General features: G+C 36.5%; 2 protein-coding genes across 6 annotated transcripts in view; one reads left to right on the top strand and one right to left on the bottom strand.

The window, feature by feature from the left end:
• RHOQ (ras homolog family member Q) overlaps positions 1-20448 on the top strand; it is a 175496-nt gene that overhangs the window by 63229 nt on the left and 91819 nt on the right. For 2 of the 5 annotated variants that reach the window (XM_051782902.1, XM_051782901.1), the window contains exon 5: positions 482-5396. The exons of 1 other annotated variant lie outside the window; for it this stretch is intronic. In XM_051782902.1, coding sequence (XP_051638862.1) covers positions 482-637 — 156 coding nt within the window. In that variant the 3' untranslated portion in view covers positions 638-5396. Of the gene's footprint in view, positions 1-481; positions 5397-20448 lie in introns of those variants that run through there. 2 more of the 5 variants (XM_051782903.1, XM_051782905.1) reach the window with 1 other exon arrangement.
• PIGF (phosphatidylinositol glycan anchor biosynthesis class F) lies at positions 1061-20432 on the bottom strand. Its single transcript, XM_051782921.1, has 5 exons — positions 20041-20432; positions 18304-18395; positions 17318-17434; positions 11904-12012; positions 1061-1193 (listed from the first exon to the last, which is right to left on the bottom strand). Exons 1-5 carry the CDS (start codon positions 20266-20268, stop codon positions 1080-1082), a joined length of 660 nt encoding a protein of 219 aa, XP_051638881.1. The 5' UTR covers positions 20269-20432; the 3' UTR covers positions 1061-1079.

Below are 20448 nucleotides of genomic sequence, written 5' to 3'. Positions count from 1 at the left end.
GATGATTAAAATCACAGACTGGTTTGAGGTCAGAAGGGACCTCTTCTGCTCAAGCAAAATGTTGTAAGCATCTTTTAAAAATTATTTGAGAATATTATACTACCATTTTAACTACTATGTGGATAATGCTTATCAGGACACTTACTTATAGAGTCTTATTTCTGAAACACAAATTGGTCATGTAATTCTTTTTTGCTGTTTAATTATCAAACATACCTTAGGACCCCATTGCCAATCTAAAGAGTTTATTTAATATGTTTCCTTTATAAACCAACCAATTTAAATACCTTCCAGATCTCTGGTCAAAAGACAGATCTTATTTTCTCCTACATGGGGATGCACATCAGTTATGCAGATAACTTTTCTAGGTTGCAGCCAAACATTGTAATGTCACCATAGAGGGGGGAAAAAAGCTGAAGTGCACAGATGGAAGTGAACAGCTGAGATATATTGCTATTGAATTAACTTATTTTCTTGACAGATAGGAGCCTACTGCTATGTGGAGTGTTCAGCTTTAACACAGAAAGGACTGAAGACCGTTTTTGATGAAGCTATTATAGCCATTCTAACTCCAAAGAAACACACAGTGAAGAAGAGAATAGGCTCAAGATGCATAAACTGCTGTTTGATCACGTGAGAAACATTTGACAATGGCCAGGCTTACTGTGAAATTCTACTGATTTTAAATACAATGCATTAAGTACATAGCAAACTTGTTACAGGTTTGAAAGCTGAACCTACGATTCTGCCTTCTACAACCAGTGAAATCCAGAGGAATAAAATCAAAGTCAACAAACTTGTAATAAGAAGCCACCACACCTGTTACAAATATTTTATTCAGACTGGAAGGTACAATCTCTCAGGGTTACATAGTCTAGAGGAAGCAAAAACTGCACCATGCTGAAACGGCATCTATGTGATTTTAATGAGTGGAGATGCTTGGCCTGAAATACTCTAACTGAATTTGGACAGTCTTCTGCTTTGACTATATATATATATATATATCTTAAAAAAAAACAACTTTTGCACAGTCTGTATGGAATCTGCACAAAGAAATACCTTGTCTCTCTTTGCTCCAGTTATCTGCTTTTGTATGTAAGCTGCTTCCGGTTCCAGTGTATCCACAGAGGTGCAATAATCAGACCAGCCATATAGCCAAAGGTAGCTCCGAGGGAACAGGAAATGGGCCATACCTGAGGGGAGAACACAAGGTAAAAGCAGACAATGGTGAAAATGTCTGTGGTTTTTTTGTACTTTGTGAGCACAAAATCTAGGTACTGAAAGACAGTAGTCTTATTCTACTTTAAAGCTTGATGTGCTTTCCTAAAAATGCCAAAAGCTTAACAATCATCTTCATGAACACTACGTGCTGTTGTACAGTTTTTAATTAAGATGCATTAAAATGTAAGAAGGCTTCTGGCTCTTGCAGACTTAGTTTGATAGTCCTGAAATTCTGTGGAAAAAAAAACCTTAGAAGTATTTATATCCCCTGAAGTGTTCAACTAACCTAACTTCCTGTTCTGCTGCATACATTTGGAAACCTACACCTCTCACAGTGTTTTGAAATTTTTAGAGGTGTGTATAAATGAACTAGTATTCAAACAAGGGCAGAGACTGAAATGGATAGAGGTTTGTTGGCTTTTTTTTTCTTGATGAATTTCCCTCTGGCTCTAAATTTGGAAACTGAGCATCCTGCACCCCGTTCAGCAAACATGTAATAAACTGGTTATGTTAAAGAGAGCTTTAATTATAAGCTCTATTTTCTAGTATAAGAACAGGGAGCTGACTCAATAAAGCTGACTCACTTTCACAAACCATCTTGTACTGAGGCAGAGTAGTAATGGAATTCTCCCCCTGCCCTTTTTTTTTTCTATTGGTATTGATTTGCAGGGAGGAGTGGCCAAACCTAGATGTAACCATTCTGTCCTCAGATCTAGCTTATATTACTAGTCCACTGCATACTGCATCTGAAAGTCTCAACTAAGTAAGTGATTAAAAATATTTATTGTAGAATAAATAAATTCCCGTCCCTCTTCAAAATTCTCCTTTGCATACTTCTTTTTATTTTGTAAGGACAGTTTTGAAATTCCTGCTGTACAGTGCATATTCCTGAACTAAGAACAGACTGGACTCTCCCATTCTTTTATTTTTTTAAATTAAGGGGGATATTTCCCCCTTCTGTAGTACTTGAGACTGAGAAATGCATTACACATTAGAGAAAATATCCCAATCTCTGAGTCCAGACTTTTTTTCTACTTCACTTTAACTTGCAATTCATGAATGTCAAATGAAGTTTGACATTAACGCTGTTGGTTCCTCCTTTCATTTTTCTAGCTCTGATTCTTTACTTCATTATCATGTAAAAGAATATATTTATTCAAAACTTCTGATCATAGGAATTTTAACTATGAATAAGAGTAATGTATTTTGTCCTCTGTTCTTTCATCTTCAGTCTCCTCAGCTGTTTCATCTTCACATTCCTTAGCATTTACAGTTTTATATGTTATTTGGAGGTCTTAAGGAGTGTAGCAAAGATGACTATTAAACAAGGTGCCTTAGGTACTCTTTATTGACCTTGTTTCATTCTTCCATTTTCAGACATTCTGTCTCTGCTACTTGTTTTTGTTGCTGAGTATTTCGGCTATTGCCTCTCAAACCAAAGATTTGCTTGTTTTCATTCATTTAACAGTGGTATTGTGTATTGTAGATCATCTATAAAAAGCCTTGAGATGCTTTGGCATGGTAAGATACTATGTGTATTTGAAACTCACCTAAGTTTGTGGCCTTGGCTAAACTTACACTTCAGGTGGATCTTTTCAACTTCTAAATGAAATGTAATTATTTCTAGCATTTTGCATATTACACACATCTACAGGACAAAACAATAAAGTCCCTGCAACCCCAGCTGCTCACTCAGTAACATTCAGTTGGAACACAACTCATACTTACTTATCCACTGATGAAGTCAAACACCACTCTAATATCCACAGAACTATGGAGAGAGGCTTCTTAACTTGGTGGTCTTTTTACATCAAATTCTCTGAGTGATCAACGATCCTTCATTAAATTTTTACCTACATTAGGTGAATTTATAGTTGCCTCTTTGCTTTTCACAAGTATAGGTAGGTAATGGACTTTGAATTGACCATGTTCCCTTAACTAAAAAGTCAGTATCCCTGATGACCCATTGACCCTGTATATTTTGGTATTTTGTGTATAGCGGGTGATTATTGGTACGATTAAAAGAATCTCTGATGATTGTTGTAACTTCTTTTACCTGACTGAACTGCAACTTGGGACATGATTTTTCAATAGTTATGTGATTTTTAATATTAATTATGCCTCTGTCTTTCTTCTAAGACATTCAATTTTTTCTTTGCTTTTTAAAAGTCATAGTTACCTTACAGAAGTTTCAGGCTGTCTCACTTAACATGTGAGTCTGACCTCTGAACCCTCACCAATGGCAGGTGGCAAAGATGGGGGACAAAGAGAAGAAACCATAAAACACTCCATCTCCCTGTCTAAGAATAAGACAGAAAAAAATAACACCACCTCATCTCTTCCAGTGGCATAGAACAGTGGGGTACTGGGCCAGGTACTTGTTCTTGGTCTGCTGCTCAGATGGCCCAAACCAATTCTGAAGGCAGTTTGATTGTCCTTTTGAATTAAAAGCCTGGACTTAAGAGCATCGCTGTCCTCATGCTATTTTCTCTAATCCTAAAGACAGTGCAAAACCTCCTAACAAACAGGTAATAATACTAGTTTTGCACCTTTTATTCTTGAATGCTGGCCTTTAGGCTACATATAGCCAGAGGCACCCATGAGTATATCTAAAGCAGCAAGTTATCAAAGACAGATGAAGATATGGCTCTTGAGCACATCAGCTGCACTAAAATAACAGCCCTTGCATATGCTTTTTGTCTGCCTAAGAAAGTGGGTTGCTTTTTTCTATGAAAGTGGGTTGCTTTATTTTGTATTAGCTGCTGGCCTCATTTTTTGAGACCCAATCACTTTCTGCTGGACCTTTTTAAATGACTTTGACTTACTTGATCGGTCTGCTTTTGCCCTATCTTTCATATTACCTCAAACTTGATTTAACTTCCCTGACTTGGTATGAACTGCCTGTAAGTGATAGAAATCTAAGCAGCTAATATCTGTGTGCATGTTCCAAGAGATTCCACTCCACTTGTTTAAAGTATGCAACTTGTAATACACCCCCCTCATCCCCTGAGAACTTTTCAGCTCAATTTCTCCTATTTCATGCTCCCTTCTGCCTTGAGGAAGCTGGCATATCCTACCCCAGTACTAATGCCGTGTCTAGGCTGGGTCAGCAGCAGGGGAATAAGATGTTAGGCAACATGACCTAGCTGTACTTTTTTTGAGGGGGAAGAAGGCTGATCTGGAGAGAAAAGTGTGGGGGTTGCAAGAGACAGGACAGAACATTTTTCATGAAACTGTCATGAAATGCCTTGTCTGTCCCAGCAGCTGGGAAGCATCATCTACCATTCTCACAGCCTAATACAAGAAAAGTCAGTTTACATATCAAAGGCATGATGAAAAGGGCAATTTTAACAACCTGTAATGATTACTAGGAATCTGAACAACAGCTTGGCAAAACCAAATCTCAACAAGAACAAAAAATGCATTTTAAGGGACAGAGCGTGAGAGTTAATGCAAAATGATTTTGACTTCTGCTATTTGTTTTTCTTTTTGCCTTTTCATCTGACAGCAGTGCTAGGACTTCACAGTGATTTCTTTAGGCTGGCTAAATAGACACTGCAGAACTGCAAGGTTTTTAGTATATATTAGAACTCATTTTAAGAATAAGGACTCAAAATAGGAATTACCTACCCTTCAGGACACAAACGAGCTAGTTTCCTCAGCGCTCTTTAGAACACCTAAGATTCTATGATGTGAGAATGCTTAGCATATTGCATGGAAAGCAGAGCATGTTGCAGATCCCAGCACGGTATCTAGCTCTGCTGCACTGTGCATGTAGTGAGTTAAACCAGAATTCTGACTGCATGACAATTTTGTCATCTCTTACAAGTCTGTAACTTGCATCCCATGCAAGGGGAATTACACAGGCATTGATAAGGACGTAAAGGCCAGATTCTTGTAGACCAGAGGAACAACACCCTATTAAAGTTTTTAAAGATACTATAAAGTAAGCAGCTGACTGCTGGAACTTTCATTATACATATGCAAATACAGTGGGGCAATCTACTGTACTTACTTTTCTTTTTAGTAAACTTAGAGTGCTTTTCTCATATTCCTAAACTCGATTTTTTGTATGCTTACTGTTTCAAAAGACTAATTTCTGACTGTCATTTAGAAAGCTATGTAATAATCTTTGTTTCATTTTAAAACTGAATAAATGAGCACAATTACTTTCCCTCCCTGTTTCTAACATGCCTTAAATTCCTGATTGTTTAGTCTGTACTGTCTTAAATCAGTACATGCCTTTAATCTATTTTGGTTGCATGCACATGTTAACTAAAAGTGTCTTATCACATTGTACAGAATGTGTGTGTTGACAAGAACACACTGAGAAGAAAGTGTGAGGTTTTTTTCAGGCTGGCATTTGTAACTAGAAGTTGGTTTCATGGATTTGTGTTCTAAAGTTATAGCAAGCATAACTGCCTTTGATCTCACCATTAAGGTTTACACTGAGAAAACACATTATTAAATAAACAATGATAACCACACTAAAGTGGAACAAGCTTCTACTTCTACCTCTGTTTAAAACAACTCCAACTGCATATTATCCCTTCTTCTCACATTAAGCAACTTCTTTTACAACACAACTTTCCCAGTAGGTAGTAAATCCAAAAAGAAATACAAGAAGGAAACTCTCAGAGCGGTGTTAAGAAGAACCAAAGTAGTGTGAAAGCTTATAGTCCTCTTTCAGCTTACTTGAGTAAGCACCAAGAACTGTACCCAAGATTCTGCAGATTATTTTTCAGGGTACGAATGTCTGAGAGGTATCCAAGGCTAATATTTACAGTCATATTGGCTAAATTACAGGTCAGTCAGTCAGCTCTAGTGAGTTATATCAGCACTACCTATTATGTTTGCAGTATCCAGTATAAAGTGGGAGTATAGCAATTTTACTTCTACCCAATGATAACACTGTAGGCAGAAGTCACTGTTTTGAAGTCACTTTTTATCATTAGTAACAAGTACTGCAGATAAAAATTATGCTGTAAAAAACAGCTGGGTGGGCATGCGTACAACAAACACAGAGACATGTTTTAAAGGTTTGATATCAAAACGTGCCATAAACCCAGGAACTCCACAGTATGCAAAATCCAGTTATCAATGATGAATGCCATGTCTGGAATATCGGTTCCACCACATACAGAGCGTGCTAATAAAGTTTTGGTCTTTAACTATACCATCTTCTTCTGCAACTAAATTACCTCAGGCTGAGTAGAGAAAGGATGCGTCTAGTAACACCTAAATCACCCCCTTCTGTTTCAGTGGTGGTGTCCTTTAAGGTTCCAATCCTCAGGTGACACAGGAAGCCAGGATCCTAATCACACGTGGTTATTAAAAGTACACCATCAACTTTAAATAGGCAATCTGAAAAAACTGAGCAACTGTAACAAGGGAAGTTATTTTCTATTTCTTTTCTAGAACTCTCCAAACTAACTGTAACCCTTACATACCTGCTGTGCATCAGGGGGATAGAGGCAATTAGAGAGAGATGTACAACTCTTCAAAAGTTGAACACTGTCTAGAATAGCCTTATTTAAATGATCATAATTAGGTGTTGCAAACTATTTTAAAAATTGTTTAAAAAACACTGGCAAAACTATTCTCCCAGTCTAACTGAAACATGTCTGGCAAAGTCTCAAAAAGTTGGTTTTTTTTTTTTATTTAATACAGAAATGTAACTACTGGAGGACTAACCTGCATTCCTGTAAAGCAATTATCTTTACCTTTGTCTGAGATAGGCTGAATTCTGCAGACCTATAACCAGGAACAACCATAGACTAGGCCTCCCTGACCAACTGTTTTGCAGTTGCAAAATAAATTTTTCTTAAAACTAGCAGAGGAGCAATATGCATGGCCAGATTATGTTGAAAAGTTGCTTTAAGAACAACAGAATAATAAAAAACAATGAGTCATCAAGATATCAACTGGCTTTCAGCAATATATTTTATACTTCTAACAGAAATGCTTAATATATTTTTCATGTCCATTCTGAAACATTATTCGGATAACTGGTGTTATTTTATTTCCAAAACAATACTCTGTTCCTAATAAGCAATATTTACTTAGCATAAAAGTTGTTATACGCTAAAAAAATGCATTTTACATTATTATTTTTAAATGTAGACAGGCCCACTAATCTGAATATCCCCTGTATGCGTTATTTTTCAAACATAACATGGAAAAATAAAGTGAAGATTTTCTGAGACATCTGTATTTATCTCGGTTTTGTTGCATGTCACAAGAGGTGTGCGTAAAGAACAGGTATGTTTTCTTTGGTTTATCAATAAGTCAGCATGAAGTACTATTTGGGTTTTAGCCATTAGCACATGAATTGGAACTCTTAGTATGAAATTCATCATCAGGTTTACTCCACAGAACTCTGAAGTACTTGGCAGTAAAAAGAAATTCTAGTGAAAGATACAGAAGGCATTGACATCTGATTTTATGATCAGGTAAGATATAGGTAGTAGTACAACAGTCTTCTCAGCTTCCACTGATATGTCTCAACTGTGATGTAAAGGAATGACTACCACAGAATTTTTCAGTTTTTCTATTAAGATTACAGGAAAAGATGCTAGTCCCAGTACAGCCAGCCAGGGACAGGGAAAGAGAGTAGTGAAAAATGTTGCTTTTTCTTTGAAGGACACGAAGTGACAGCAGAAGAACTGCAACATATATCAGTGTGGCAATTCAGACAACGCTGCCTTACAGAACAGTGCAATCAGCTTTATTCAATACTCTATTGAAATTCCCACCTTCTCAGTACTCCCTTCAGCCTCTTGTTTGCTTTGGGTGAGTGACTACAGGCCATTTTCATTTGAAGCCATTTCTATGAACAAAACAGACTTAACAGAAGTGGCTTTACATACTCCACTATCTGAGCTGGACTACATTAATTTAAAAGTTGAGTTTTAAAGTAATGGTTTAAAGTGTAGACAGTTTACAATGTGAAGTGTAGACACTAGATTTGATCAAGTGCTAAATCCTGATTAAGTGAAAAAATATACCAATTCAAGACACAGTGCTTAACTTTTTGTTCTAACAGAGCTAAATCAATAGCAATAGCACTTTTCATCCCAAAATCACAGCACATTTCTGTACCTGCTGGATATTACATGGTTTTGACAACTTTTGGCATTTTAGGGCTACAAAGCACAAGGGTGGCAGCAGCAACCCTTTGGTTTGCTTTATCATGTGATATTTCTCAATTATTGCTGATCCATCAAATTCTTGTAGTACTAATTTCACCTTGTCTGCAACACTCCTCCAATAATGAATTGTCTGAAGCTAAAAGTACAAACGCTGTTTCCATCATGTTACACCAGAAATTCTAACCATAACCAATACAAACATCAGAACCAGGTTTTGCAATAAACAGGCTTAATGGCCTTAACACTGCTCTCTAAAATGATAATACCACTTTAGTCTTGCTCATGTAATAAGATTTAAACCACATTTTCTGCTTTAGAGCAGAACCATTTCCACTACAGATTAAAAAAAAAAAAAAAAAGGAAGTTTACAACACAAAGTCTAAAACACAAAAAGGAAAATAATCACTTATGAAACTTGTTCTTATTTCAAAAGCTGGTCTTGAGTCCAAAGACTAAGCTGTTCCATTTGAGTCTCTTTTTGGATAGGAGAAGGGTAAATGCAAAATTGCAATCCTCAAGCTCTCTGCTTTTATGCTAATAAGAGAAACAGCTGATGTCAGAAGCATGACAGCTTAATGCTTTACTCATGCAGATGCCTAGAAGTAATTTGGTTTTGACTGGGTTTTGATTACTTTTCAGCCTACATTAAGATCTACATGATTTTTTTCAGACCTTGCCTGAGACCTAATCTGTAGGTGTTCCCTTAAGCATATCCAGCTGGATTAAGTGCTATCAATTCTTGTATTTTGGGGGGATTTTAAAAATTATTATTTAAATAATAACTACTTCCTGCAGGTATTTTTATATGTATAGGTATTTGTACATATATAATTATATGTACAGGTATTTTTATGTTCAGTAAGTCAGAAGTTAGATCACTCAGGGGATGGGCAATCTGCATTAAAAATATTCTCCCAAACTAAACAGATCTGCAACAACAGCAGAATCCGTTATGAGAACCATTTTTCTTTCCCCTGTCTTAGGCTGAAGACAACACAGAAAGCACCTCTCCTCTTTTGTTGTTACAGTGAAAGAATTTACTATTAGAGTTTCTATAATCACTTGGCATCAGGTAGAAAAAGGAACAGTCTTGCAAAAAGGGGCTTTTTGCTACTGCCTGGTGAACTTCTGAAGAACAACAGAAATGTCTCTTGGCTCTGAAGATTTCTGAGACAGCAATGCAGCTACTACATGCAATACCTGGGTTGTTGAATCCATACCACTAAGTGGGGGTAGAAAGACAAAAGACATCAGCTGTTGCCTTAAGTTCGGGGTTTTCCCAAGGAAAGTGATTCACAATGTAGCTCAGCTTGTTTCTGTCTTGAAGATGTTACCATTTTGGTGCTTCACTGTGTTGCTTTCTGAGACAACTGGACTTTTAAAAACTACATTAAATTTAACAAGAACTTCTTTCATCTTCCCTAATAAAGCGGATCTTTAAAAATTAGCACTTAAAACTGCAGTTTTCAAAGACTGCTGGAGCAGCAGCCTGCAGGACTGATAAGCAAACTTCTCTATGGCTGCTCTCAAACTGCTCACATGATGATTAACATAGTGATCAAGCAGGTCAGACCCAAAATGGAACACAAGATTACTTCACCCACCCCACTGTTTAAAACTCTACAAGGTGAAAGATGGAGAAGTGAGGATGGGAAAAAATGAGGGGAACTTAAGGGAAAGAACACAGCAGCAAGTGCTCGAGATCTAGGCAGAAGAAAATTGCTTTGATGCAGTACTTAAGAGTCAGAAACTCTCCCCTGCTAACTTTGGTATCAGGAGTATGTCAGAAATGAGATTGGAAATGAGGGAGATGGTGAAGGAAAAGGGAAATGCAGACACAGAGTTTCTGCTGCTGCTTGAAGTCTCTGGGGAGCATTCACGCCCAGAAACAGCTAGTGACAAGTTTGGTTTCTGCAGGTGCTTTGCTGTTCTGAGGAGTCAGATCATATCTTTTTAGATGTCTTAAGTATAGATTAAGAGCTAAACTTTCATCAGTCATGTTTGGCCTTTATTGACTTGGAAGAGTTTTTAAGCAGAAAAAGTTGCCAGACCATTACCAAACTTGTCTCTCCCACTATGGGAAGATGGAGAAATGGACAAAAAGTAAAAATTTAACTGTACCTAAGATACCTGTCTTCAACTATTAGTGTCTTTGTTTTGTTAAACAGAGCCCCCTGACTTAGTAACCAAGTTTTCCTTATATCATTGGTGCATAAAAGGTGAAATTTTTATATACGGCGAAGTCTGACATTTTCGGAATGAAATAAAACCTGCCAGATGTGACATGCTATTTTAAAGTCCTAGCTGAGCAAGGAAAAAGTGCTTGCCTCTCATCAGAACAGGAAAGCGAATAAGACTTCGCAAGAAGAAACAAGATTGCATTTCAATGAATCCCTTGATTTTTTGGTTACATTCATGTCCGTCAACAATTAACTAGTGCCAACACACAGCTATGTCAGATTGATAGCAAAACATCTTGCAAGAGTAAAACCAGGTGTTTTCAGGGAAGAAAACCTGATATTTTTACTTAAAGTATTAAACCACTCCTCTATTATTTCTGAAATACAAATTTTAATGTCTCATTATGCTACTGCAATGAAAGCCTGGTGGCATAAAAGCAGGCTGTTAGCTACTTATGGAAGACAGATTTCCATTGCAGCTGTGAGCCACAACATCTCTACAATATCACAGAGGAAAGTGCCTCTGCCTGTTACACTGATTTCTGAAACCATCTGCTTAAGAAGAGGCCTGGTAGGTACTCCTCAGCTAAGGGTGTACCAGTTTGGTAACCAGAGGAAAGAATGTATCCACTGAGAACATTTAGGAAGAATTGTTACTAGTGCTATTATTTTATGGCAGTTGCAGACTTCAATTATGTATAATTTAATCCTTTCTCCATGCCAAAAAACATATCAAGAAAATAGCGCAAACATTTGAATTTATAAAGACACAATCTGCAATGCCAGCTTCACATTTTTTCTTGTCCAACTACAAAGTTTAATGTTTGTCTTCCTTTGAAATCAGAAGTGTTTAGTACAGTGCTTGGGACACACACTTCACACAAGTCAATCCAAATCCATTTAAAATGCATTCTGTTAAGTGCTTTTATGGAAGACAGAGGGGAGCTAAAACACTAGGAAAGTATCTTTCCTTCCCTACCCATGAACAATAAAAGCTACCAGACTGAAGGCAAACTTGAGCCATCTTCATCACTTCACATTTCTCCTCCTGCTTGCCTAGCTTCTTTTTATCAAAATCCTTATTGGATGAGATCTATTTCATGATAAAATTTGCATGCAACAGACACTCATAAATCGGTAACAAACAAGAGGTAAAAATATTGCATTTTAATTCCTTGCACTGTAAGCACAAATGCTTCCAATGACTTTTTAAATGTCTGGCATAATTCTGTAGGAACAGTTTCTGAGTAAATCCAATATACCTGTAAAGCTTCAGAGCAATTTTGTGTAGTGTGCAAATCCAGAATATTAATATTTTTTTAATATTTATTACAAGGGTGCACACACTAACCTGCCAAGGCCGATCCCAATCAAGAGGAATAGGAAATGCTCCAAACCAAGCTCCAAGTATACTGCACACAGTAGTAATCTGTAGACTGCTTTCCCAGATGGACATAGCTCTGTAAAAACAGCATATTACAAGTTTTCAACAGCAGCTGAAGTTACCATGTCAGAATGTTAGATCTGATTTCTCCCAAGATTTTTGAGACTAAAAATAGATATAAAAATTCATATATTTTATAAAGTAGCATGCAGGTTTCTCCTAAGACACACAAATTATATTTAAAATTTAAATTGCACATTTTAGCTGTAATTACAATCTTTCTATACCACACATTCAGGAGATTATTTTTTTTCTTCTTTAGATGTTTACTGCAAAAGCTAATTTATTTTACCTGGAAATATTGAGCTTGAAACACTGCTTGGCTGAGCAAATAAATATATCTCAATGACAGTGTGTGCACTGCAGGGAGAGGCATACGTGAAAGGATAATATGGGATTGTACAGAAAAGCACAAGCACAGTCACAAAGTACTGTATGGTGTAGACATATTATTCAGTGACAACAATTTGAAATTTAAAATAGAAGTCCACTATGAGAATATTCCAAAGCAAATATCCATCAACTGAAAAGAAACACTGCAAGTAAGTGAAACCTGCACATTGCAGCTCTTCAGCAACAGTGCATCCAAGTTCAAGTACACTGGCTGCAGGATAAATTTATTGCACACTAAAGAACCCTTGAATTCCCAGTCATGGCACATATATCGTAAGAGATGTTAAGTGACTTCAGTTCTCAGTTTATAGCCTTCTACTCCTACTGACTTCAGAAGTTTTGGAGAAGTTGGATTTCTGTTTAACAGATGAGCACTTACTGTCATCAGTCTATCAAATGACTTCTTTGCTCAAGCCATGAACATTTGAGTGCTTGGTGCCAATTAAAAAACAGGAGCAACAGAAGTTCAGAACACAGTAGGGCACAGTTCTGAGACAGGAGAACCAGCTGAAATCCCTGCTCCAAATCAGTACAGTAAGCAATCTGAATCGTAAGTTTGCTACATCTCAGATTATAAACACATGCCTAGCTTTAGCTAACAGATGAAAAAAGATGTGCATTTTTATGGCTCAAAGACTGGATGCATAGTAAACTCTGAACTTTGCATATGCTGTTTAGGTTGTGTAACAGGAACACCTTGTTTTGAAGATTCTTAAATTTCTTTTTACTTCTGAGTACACCTAACTCACTGCTGCATCTGCTATTGACCAAACAGCTCACAAGTGTAAAGCAAACATTCTTTATTGTTTCCAAAATAAACGTCTAATACACTATAATACTGAGAGTGCAAGGTTGACATTTTGAGCAAAACTGTTTCTTCTACAAACCCATCCCTTTAACTTACAACGCTCCACAATACTACCAGCCTGACAGTTTTTTCTTAAAGGGAAAGGTCCTGATGTAACTGTAAAGCTGTTTAGGAATCTGCATATAGAAAATTATTATGAATTATTTTCAGAAGCTGAATAATTGAGCAGAGAGCTGTCAGGCAGAATGGGGAAGAGAACATTCACTACAGCCTAAAAGGAGCAAAAGAGCCAGCAGAACATATCTAGGACTGACTGAGGTACATTTATCCCCCACAAGACAACTTATGTGTGTAGCAGATTAACCAGATACTGCTGTACCATATGGAGATACCAGACTGAGTCCAAAAGCAAAACAACACAATTAGCAAGGCACAGTGCCCAAGTGGAAAACAGCCATTGGTAGTTTGGCAACTATTTCAGCTGCTAATTCAACCACTCTGCAGCAAGGAGGGACACTGGCTACTTAAAGACAACCTGACTTGTCCTCCAGAATTATCCTGAAGGAACAGTGTTTCAATTACTGCCTTTTCTTCATGGAATAACACCTATTGGGATTTTTGCAGGTATTCTTTAGCCTACCACATAAACCTCTCATATAAACTTCTTTGCATGAGGCTAACAACTGCAGCAATGTTTGTAAACTTTGTATTTTACAGGTTTATTTTTCAACCATGAATAAACTACAACTAAGATAACCCGCAGGCAAAACTAGCAATATTTAAGATAATAAATGAACAGTAGTGTCAGAAAGGTCTTTTGAAGCGTAGAGGAATTATTTAACCCCTTTAAATAACACAATACATTAAGTGCAGCTTTAAATAATGTTTGAATTAAGAGGTTAGCTAACATAAAATAATTTTCTAAGACACCTTCTGCATAGACAAGATTTGGAATTTTTGACTGCAGCAGGACTAAAATTTTAATCAGCCTCTGATGTGTGATGATGCCTACCTTTACACAGGACATTTCAAGTCTGTAAGAGTATGCCATTCACAAACAAAGTGATAAAATAGGGGTAATGAAAACTGTAAGGAGCCCTAAAGTCATACGTTTATAATATTTTTTGTGATCTCAGATTTAAAATCTATTTCCTACCAATGTAACATCTTATAATTGCTATTATACCACGAATTTCAACAAAATTTCTCAAACCAGTGATTTGAAATAAACAGTCCCCAAAAGAAGCCCCCCAAAAATCAGCAATAACCTTTCTGAAGCTTTTACTTCCCTCTAACTGCTTACAGCAGCACATGACTGGATATGATCAATGCCATGACACTGACATCAGTCACAACACTAGATGACAGAATAAGGAGTCCAGAGATGCTGGCATGGCCCCACCCCTTCCCAAATGCAAAATTAGTGAGAAGAGCCCTATTTACAGCCTAATAAGAATGGAAGGTTTTATGATACAGAATACACAGATTTACTTTTCTCACTATATTTTATGTGCACATAAATGTGAGGGTAAGACAATTTGTTTGAATTTCTTTAAATAAAGTATTTTTTAGAAAAAAACTATTTTGTTCATTTTTGGACAATTCCAAAGTATATTTAGTTTGAAAAATGTGGAGTGTGTGCAATCTTCTGGCTGAGCTACAGCTGTGTTTCATGTATACAAAACAAAACCTCACCTAAGCAACACCTCCCCTCCAACCCACCAACCACCCAAACTATTATAATACAAATAATAAACCTGCAGTATCACAGATTGCATGTTATCATGAGACAGCACATGTAATCCAGCTCCTAGAGATAAGGGCACTTTTAAGACTAATCTTGTAGTAACCTTATTGGAAGTGATTTTACTACTAGTGACTCACATTCAAGTTCTACAAGTAGAAACAGAAAAAGCTAAGCATGTCTACAGAAAAAAACCCCCACTTTGCAAGATTATTCACAGAATATTTAAGTCAGACTGACTTAGTTACACCGTAGCCATTATGATGTAATAGGTTGCATACAAGTTACTTGAATTTAACTTTATGAATAGTCCTGTGATAAGCCATTAGGAGCATCAATATTTTCACACTAAACCACCTTAAACATAGCACAAAGCCATCCAGAGCAACAGCACTAGGTAATTAGTGTCTGTTACTTATTTACACTTGGTATATCAAGATAAACCTTCTTTTTCTACATCTTTTTCTGTCTTTTTCCAAAGACAATAGCACAAGCACATTTTGATCTTAAAAATATTGCACAGGTAAATAAGAGTAACAAAAATAAATGCCAGTGGTTACTTAAGTCTAAACTGCATTCAGGTATTTTTAAAATACATTAATTTTTTATACTAAGCTATACACTTAATCAGTCTTTCAAGCTTGCTCTTCCAGAGCAATTCAATTCCCTAAGTTCTATTTTCAAGGCAAGCAGCTGTGTTGATCTTACCTAACCATCTTTTTCCTCCATTTAACCAGTCCCACCTCATTCCACGTCGTTAAGTTAGCGACAATCTTTTAATATATCACATCTACACTCATTTCGTGCCTAGACACAAGAAGTTCCAACTCATTTATGAGGTCAAATGAAAAAACATGGGATTATTTTTAAAAGAGCAGCTTGCTACAATCCATAAAAAATTGCTACAATATTCCTTTGTAGTCTATTTTCATTCAAAGGCTGGAGTAAACAAACATAAAAAATAATAGACATTTTACTCAGCTAATGTCACATGGGTCACTAGTAAGAAGTATGTACAAGTCATCACAGCAAAAATGTCAAAACAAGACAATTGTTTCCAATGCAATACTTGTATTGAATAATACTTAATATCTAGAGTAGGAAAGAAAGAAAATGACAGGCATTCAAAATCTAACCTGGCACAAAGACAGACTGATGTTGTCAAACATCTGTTCCTTCAATTCAACTATTATTTCCAGTTGCAAAACCTCCAAAGATGACTAAGTGAATCAGCAGTGATTTGTTTTAGCTAAACAACTCCATGCTTTTATTAGAGTCTATTCAACCCGTCCACTGCAAATAAACAAGCATAAATGACTTGAATAAGGATTCAAGATATTTTTCAGTAAGTTGAGAACTGAGATAAACCAAAAGTCAATACCTGAAAGTACTGTGAAAGGTCTAGTTTTGTCCTCTACAGGAGTGCAAACCAAAAGTAACTCCATAGGTCAGCACCATAACACATTCACTTTCTTTTGAGATCAGACTTCACTCTTATGAACTATTAAAAGGGGATGAATACTAATATCTTATTAAATCTCAAGCATATGTGGAACCTCTTTATGCTTCAGTGTCCCAGTCTTTCAACAATCCTATTATTTTTTGAATGAAAAAAGGCAGAAGAGATAGAATACTTCTGAAAAACAGTTTATCCTCGATATATGCTAATGCCACGGCTGTCACTGAGGTGAAAATGCGGTTTAAAGGCTCATTTTACTTTAAACATACTCTTGAAAAAATTAATGCTTGAAAACTCTGACACTAAAAAAGCTCCTTTTGAAATTTGAAGAGCATGGGTAAAGATTACATACTTCAGACCTCTGTATATTCTATATAACTTCCACCATTACATTCAAGTTTAAAACAAGTGTTTGTTTTGGCTTGCTATTCCTGCTTTAAAAGTTGTTTTTACAAAGATACTATTGGATCATGTGCAATATTCTCCCTCAGCTCAGTGTAAGGTCTCCTCTTTACTGACAACCATCATACAGGACTGCACATACAATGTGCAGTCCAGTAAAATGTGTGTTGGACACTTCACTTCCTTCAAACACATATAAAGTGAGACTTAGTGTCTGGACACCAAAAATAAAAAGCTGGCTTTCCAAATCAGTGTCTTCAAAATAAATAATAATTTTCTTTGTCAGAAAAGTTTTCATAAGCCTGTAATTGGCTCAGTTGGTTGGAGCATGGGGCTAATAACACCAAGATTGTGGATTCAGTCCCTGTAGGGGCCATTCACTTAAGAGGTGGACTTGATCCTTGTGAGTCCCTTCCAACTCAGAATATTCTGTGAAATTTCTGTGAAATATTGTTTACATCAATTCAGTCTGTTTCTATTAGGGTTTAAATCAGAAACTTTAGATTAGCACTTACCCATTTTTACTAAATACCCGTATCCATGCTTGTATGTTTGGTCCCAGAATACACAAGCACTGTAAAGTAGTAAAGGTAGACAGGAGAACTGCAAACAAAAATGTCTCAGTAACTGACCTACGAAGAAAGAATATTACAAAATTAAGTGAGGTAGGTTATTAATTTTCTAAGAGTTCCAAGATTTAGGAAAAAAACCCAAAACCTCTAAGTCAACTTGTGAAAGTACAAGTGCTTTCTTAACCTCATGTAGAAGAATAAAATATTTTCTTCTTGCTTTGTAGAATAGTAAAGAAAATTGGAGAGAGTTCTGCTGTTATTTCAAGACTGAAATGCAGTAATTATTTTAAATGCCCAATATCTGTAACATTTTTAAAACACCACAGTTGTATCTCATATATAGCATTAGTTCTAACTTGAAGTATACTCGCAGATTTACTTAATTATTCCATTTATTTTTCTAGTTTGGTGTTGTGAAAGTAGCCATGAAATGAAACTACATGATGCTATTAGTAGTCAGTAATTAGTGTATCTCTCAAAAATCAGATTGCTTCATACTTCTACTTTTTTTCCTTTTATAAAACTTTTCTAAAAGTTAAAATGCTAATGTCAAAAGGACAAAAGACATGCAAGATGTGTGGTTTCGAATCTTATGGGGAAAATGACTAAATGAAACTCTGAAAAATGTGCACGCCTGTATGTTTAAGGTAAATATTGAAGTAAAAGAAGTTGTTTGTAAACAAGACTTCTCAAAATAAAACTTGTAAGAGCTAGCTTCTAAGAAAACAAACAAGCAAACAAAAAACCACCACAACAAAACTAAATTAAACCAACCAACCAAAACCCAAGCAGCCACCCTTCTTCCCCCAGCCAGGAGCTTTATCCTTTAACTTTCAGTGTACTAGAAAACATACAAGTACTTATACCAATATCTGCAAGGAGAACTGCCCCTTAGAATGTTTAGAGAAAGAGAGGGTCTTCTGACTTACTCTATGAGAGGTGCTCCATAAAGAACAATAATCGCATGAAACAGTATGCAAGACATGAAAAAGTATATACAGCATTTTAGAAATCTGGATATCTAAAAAAGAGCAATAAAATATCAGAATAACGTTTCAAAGAAGAACATAAATAACATAAGTAACACAGTCTACATCTTATCAAGAGCACAGTACTCTAATTGCTTCTTTAATTTCAGCTACAACACAGTATAATAGCATGGCATATTTAAAAACAGTTTTCCATATGTTTAAATAATTAAAAATGATCACACTCCATCTAAAACTTTTTTCATGCAACCCTTTAGAATAAGGCAAAAGTACAAAAAATATAACCAGAAATGACAGGATAAACAGAAATAATTTTATTGGATATTTTTACATTTCTGTTTTACATCTGACTGTCATGTCCATTCATTAAAAGGCAACTCTCACAGAAAGTGAAAAAATATTTAGAAGCAAGAAAAGATGCAATATAAAAAAATATGCAACATTCAGAATCAAAATGGCATTAAATAAAGAACACTACACTTTGAACTTGGCATCTTAAATTCCAAATACATTTGGGAAATATTCAGACTTTCTATAAATCTGCAAAACACATAACTTTCTATGAACAACAGTTTCTGAGTACTCAGTATATCATACAGAAGCATACACACTTGATAAATAGTTCTGATTAGGTCTGTTCTGATCAGGTCACCAATGCAATTCCATAATTTCCCTTTAACTCTTTCTTTTTTGTATATTTACTCCTTATGCTAGTCTAAGACGAAACCTCCCCTAGAACATGAAGCATGCTTCATTTTTATATCACAGATTGTTAAAATACGTGTTTTCCGTAAAGGTTTTGTGCATTTCACATCCTCCTCAGCCAGCAAAACTACACAGAAGCTTTGCATACAAAGATACTGCTTTCTGAGATGCTTGCTTAAATGTTTAAGAAACACCACATCAGAGCACTACATCTTGTCTGACTCAGCAAGTCAGGTGTGAGACTATGCACCTGACTTCAAAACTCTGATCGCTGTATTCCCCCCCTCCTGAACAAGTTGTGTGCTGCTCCAGATTCCTGACGTTCAAACTTACTTCACTGGGATTTGTACCTTTAACGTTCCCTGTTGCAAACTGTGATTACAGATAATGTCTCCCAAATTTAGATTTTTCTGTATGAAATTTTCATCATTCAAGGAAATGTAGCCATTTTAACATTTTTCCACATAACTTTTTTTAAATTGGCCAACTTTGTTTAAATTGTAATGAGCTACTGTCTCTTTTATGTCTCAGATTCTAAAAAGTATTTTTTCTTCCTTTAAAGTCATTACAAACTTACAACTACGCACAAGAAGCGTGTGATGACACGTCTTTTTGGCACACCCACTAATCAAGAAGAGTAGCGAGGCCTGGACTAGGAACGGAGTTCTGTGCCCGTTCAATTTTGTCACATTTTGCCACCATGCAAATTATTAGGACTACAAACAGCAATGCACTGACAGGAATAAGGAAAGCACAGACTCACTCACCCAAACAGGTTATGAACAGATGATAGGAAAAGCTTAACATAATGAAAATATTGAAAAACTCGTTTCAAAAAGTGCTACACCCAGCTCATTCATGGAAAATGAGAATTCACCACCAAAAAGTGTCTTTTCTCACTGGATTATCTCAGAGAATTTGATTCCCCTCTGTATTGTCTTGTAGCAACTTAAGAATAAAAACAAATCTTACCTTTTGAGCAAACGAACTTCTCTTAGGAGACTGACTTGGTTTAAGGACTAAGTGCAAGCTTACATTAAGGGCACCGACACAGACAGAACAAACACACAGCCACGTGAGGTGCGTTCCCAGCACCGTGAATCCCTCCAGGAAGAAAGACGGAACAACCGCCGTCAGGACAATCGACAGCGCACAGAGGAGGTTGGCAGCCAGGAGCCTCCTGATTTCTGCCTCTTTCATCGTGTTCCCCGGGAAGGGACCACCCGCAGGACACCGAGTTAACCCGCTACGGAAAGGCGGCGGCAGCGCCACAGGGCAACATCTTTCCTAGTCGCGATACACCAGGCAGAGCCCTGAGCCTGGCTTTGGGGTCAGAAGAACGTCAGTCACTTTAAAAAAATCAAGGGCAGTCCCTGGGAG

This window comes from Manacus candei, unplaced genomic scaffold (genome assembly GCF_025592945.1).
Source record: "Manacus candei isolate 608988 ecotype Guabito, Panama unplaced genomic scaffold, ASM2559294v1 h1tg000017l, whole genome shotgun sequence".
NCBI classification, from domain to species: Eukaryota; Metazoa; Chordata; class Aves; order Passeriformes; family Pipridae; genus Manacus; species Manacus candei.
Note: the sequence above shows the minus strand (reverse complement) of the source record. Positions and strands in the feature narration are given on the sequence as shown.

Excerpts from the sequence above, each read along its gene's own strand:
- PIGF (XM_051782921.1), bottom strand. The coding sequence starts at position 20,268 with ATGAAAGAGGCAGAAATCAGGAGGCTCCTGGCTGCCAACCTCCTCTGT. Across the intron at positions 17,435-18,303 it reads TATGGAGCACCTCTCATAGA|GTCAGTTACTGAGACATTTT; the intron begins GTAAGTCAGAAG and ends CTTTCTTCGTAG. Across the intron at positions 12,013-17,317 it reads CGGGTATTTAGTAAAAATGG|AGCTATGTCCATCTGGGAAA; the intron begins GTAAGTGCTAAT and ends CTGTTTTTACAG.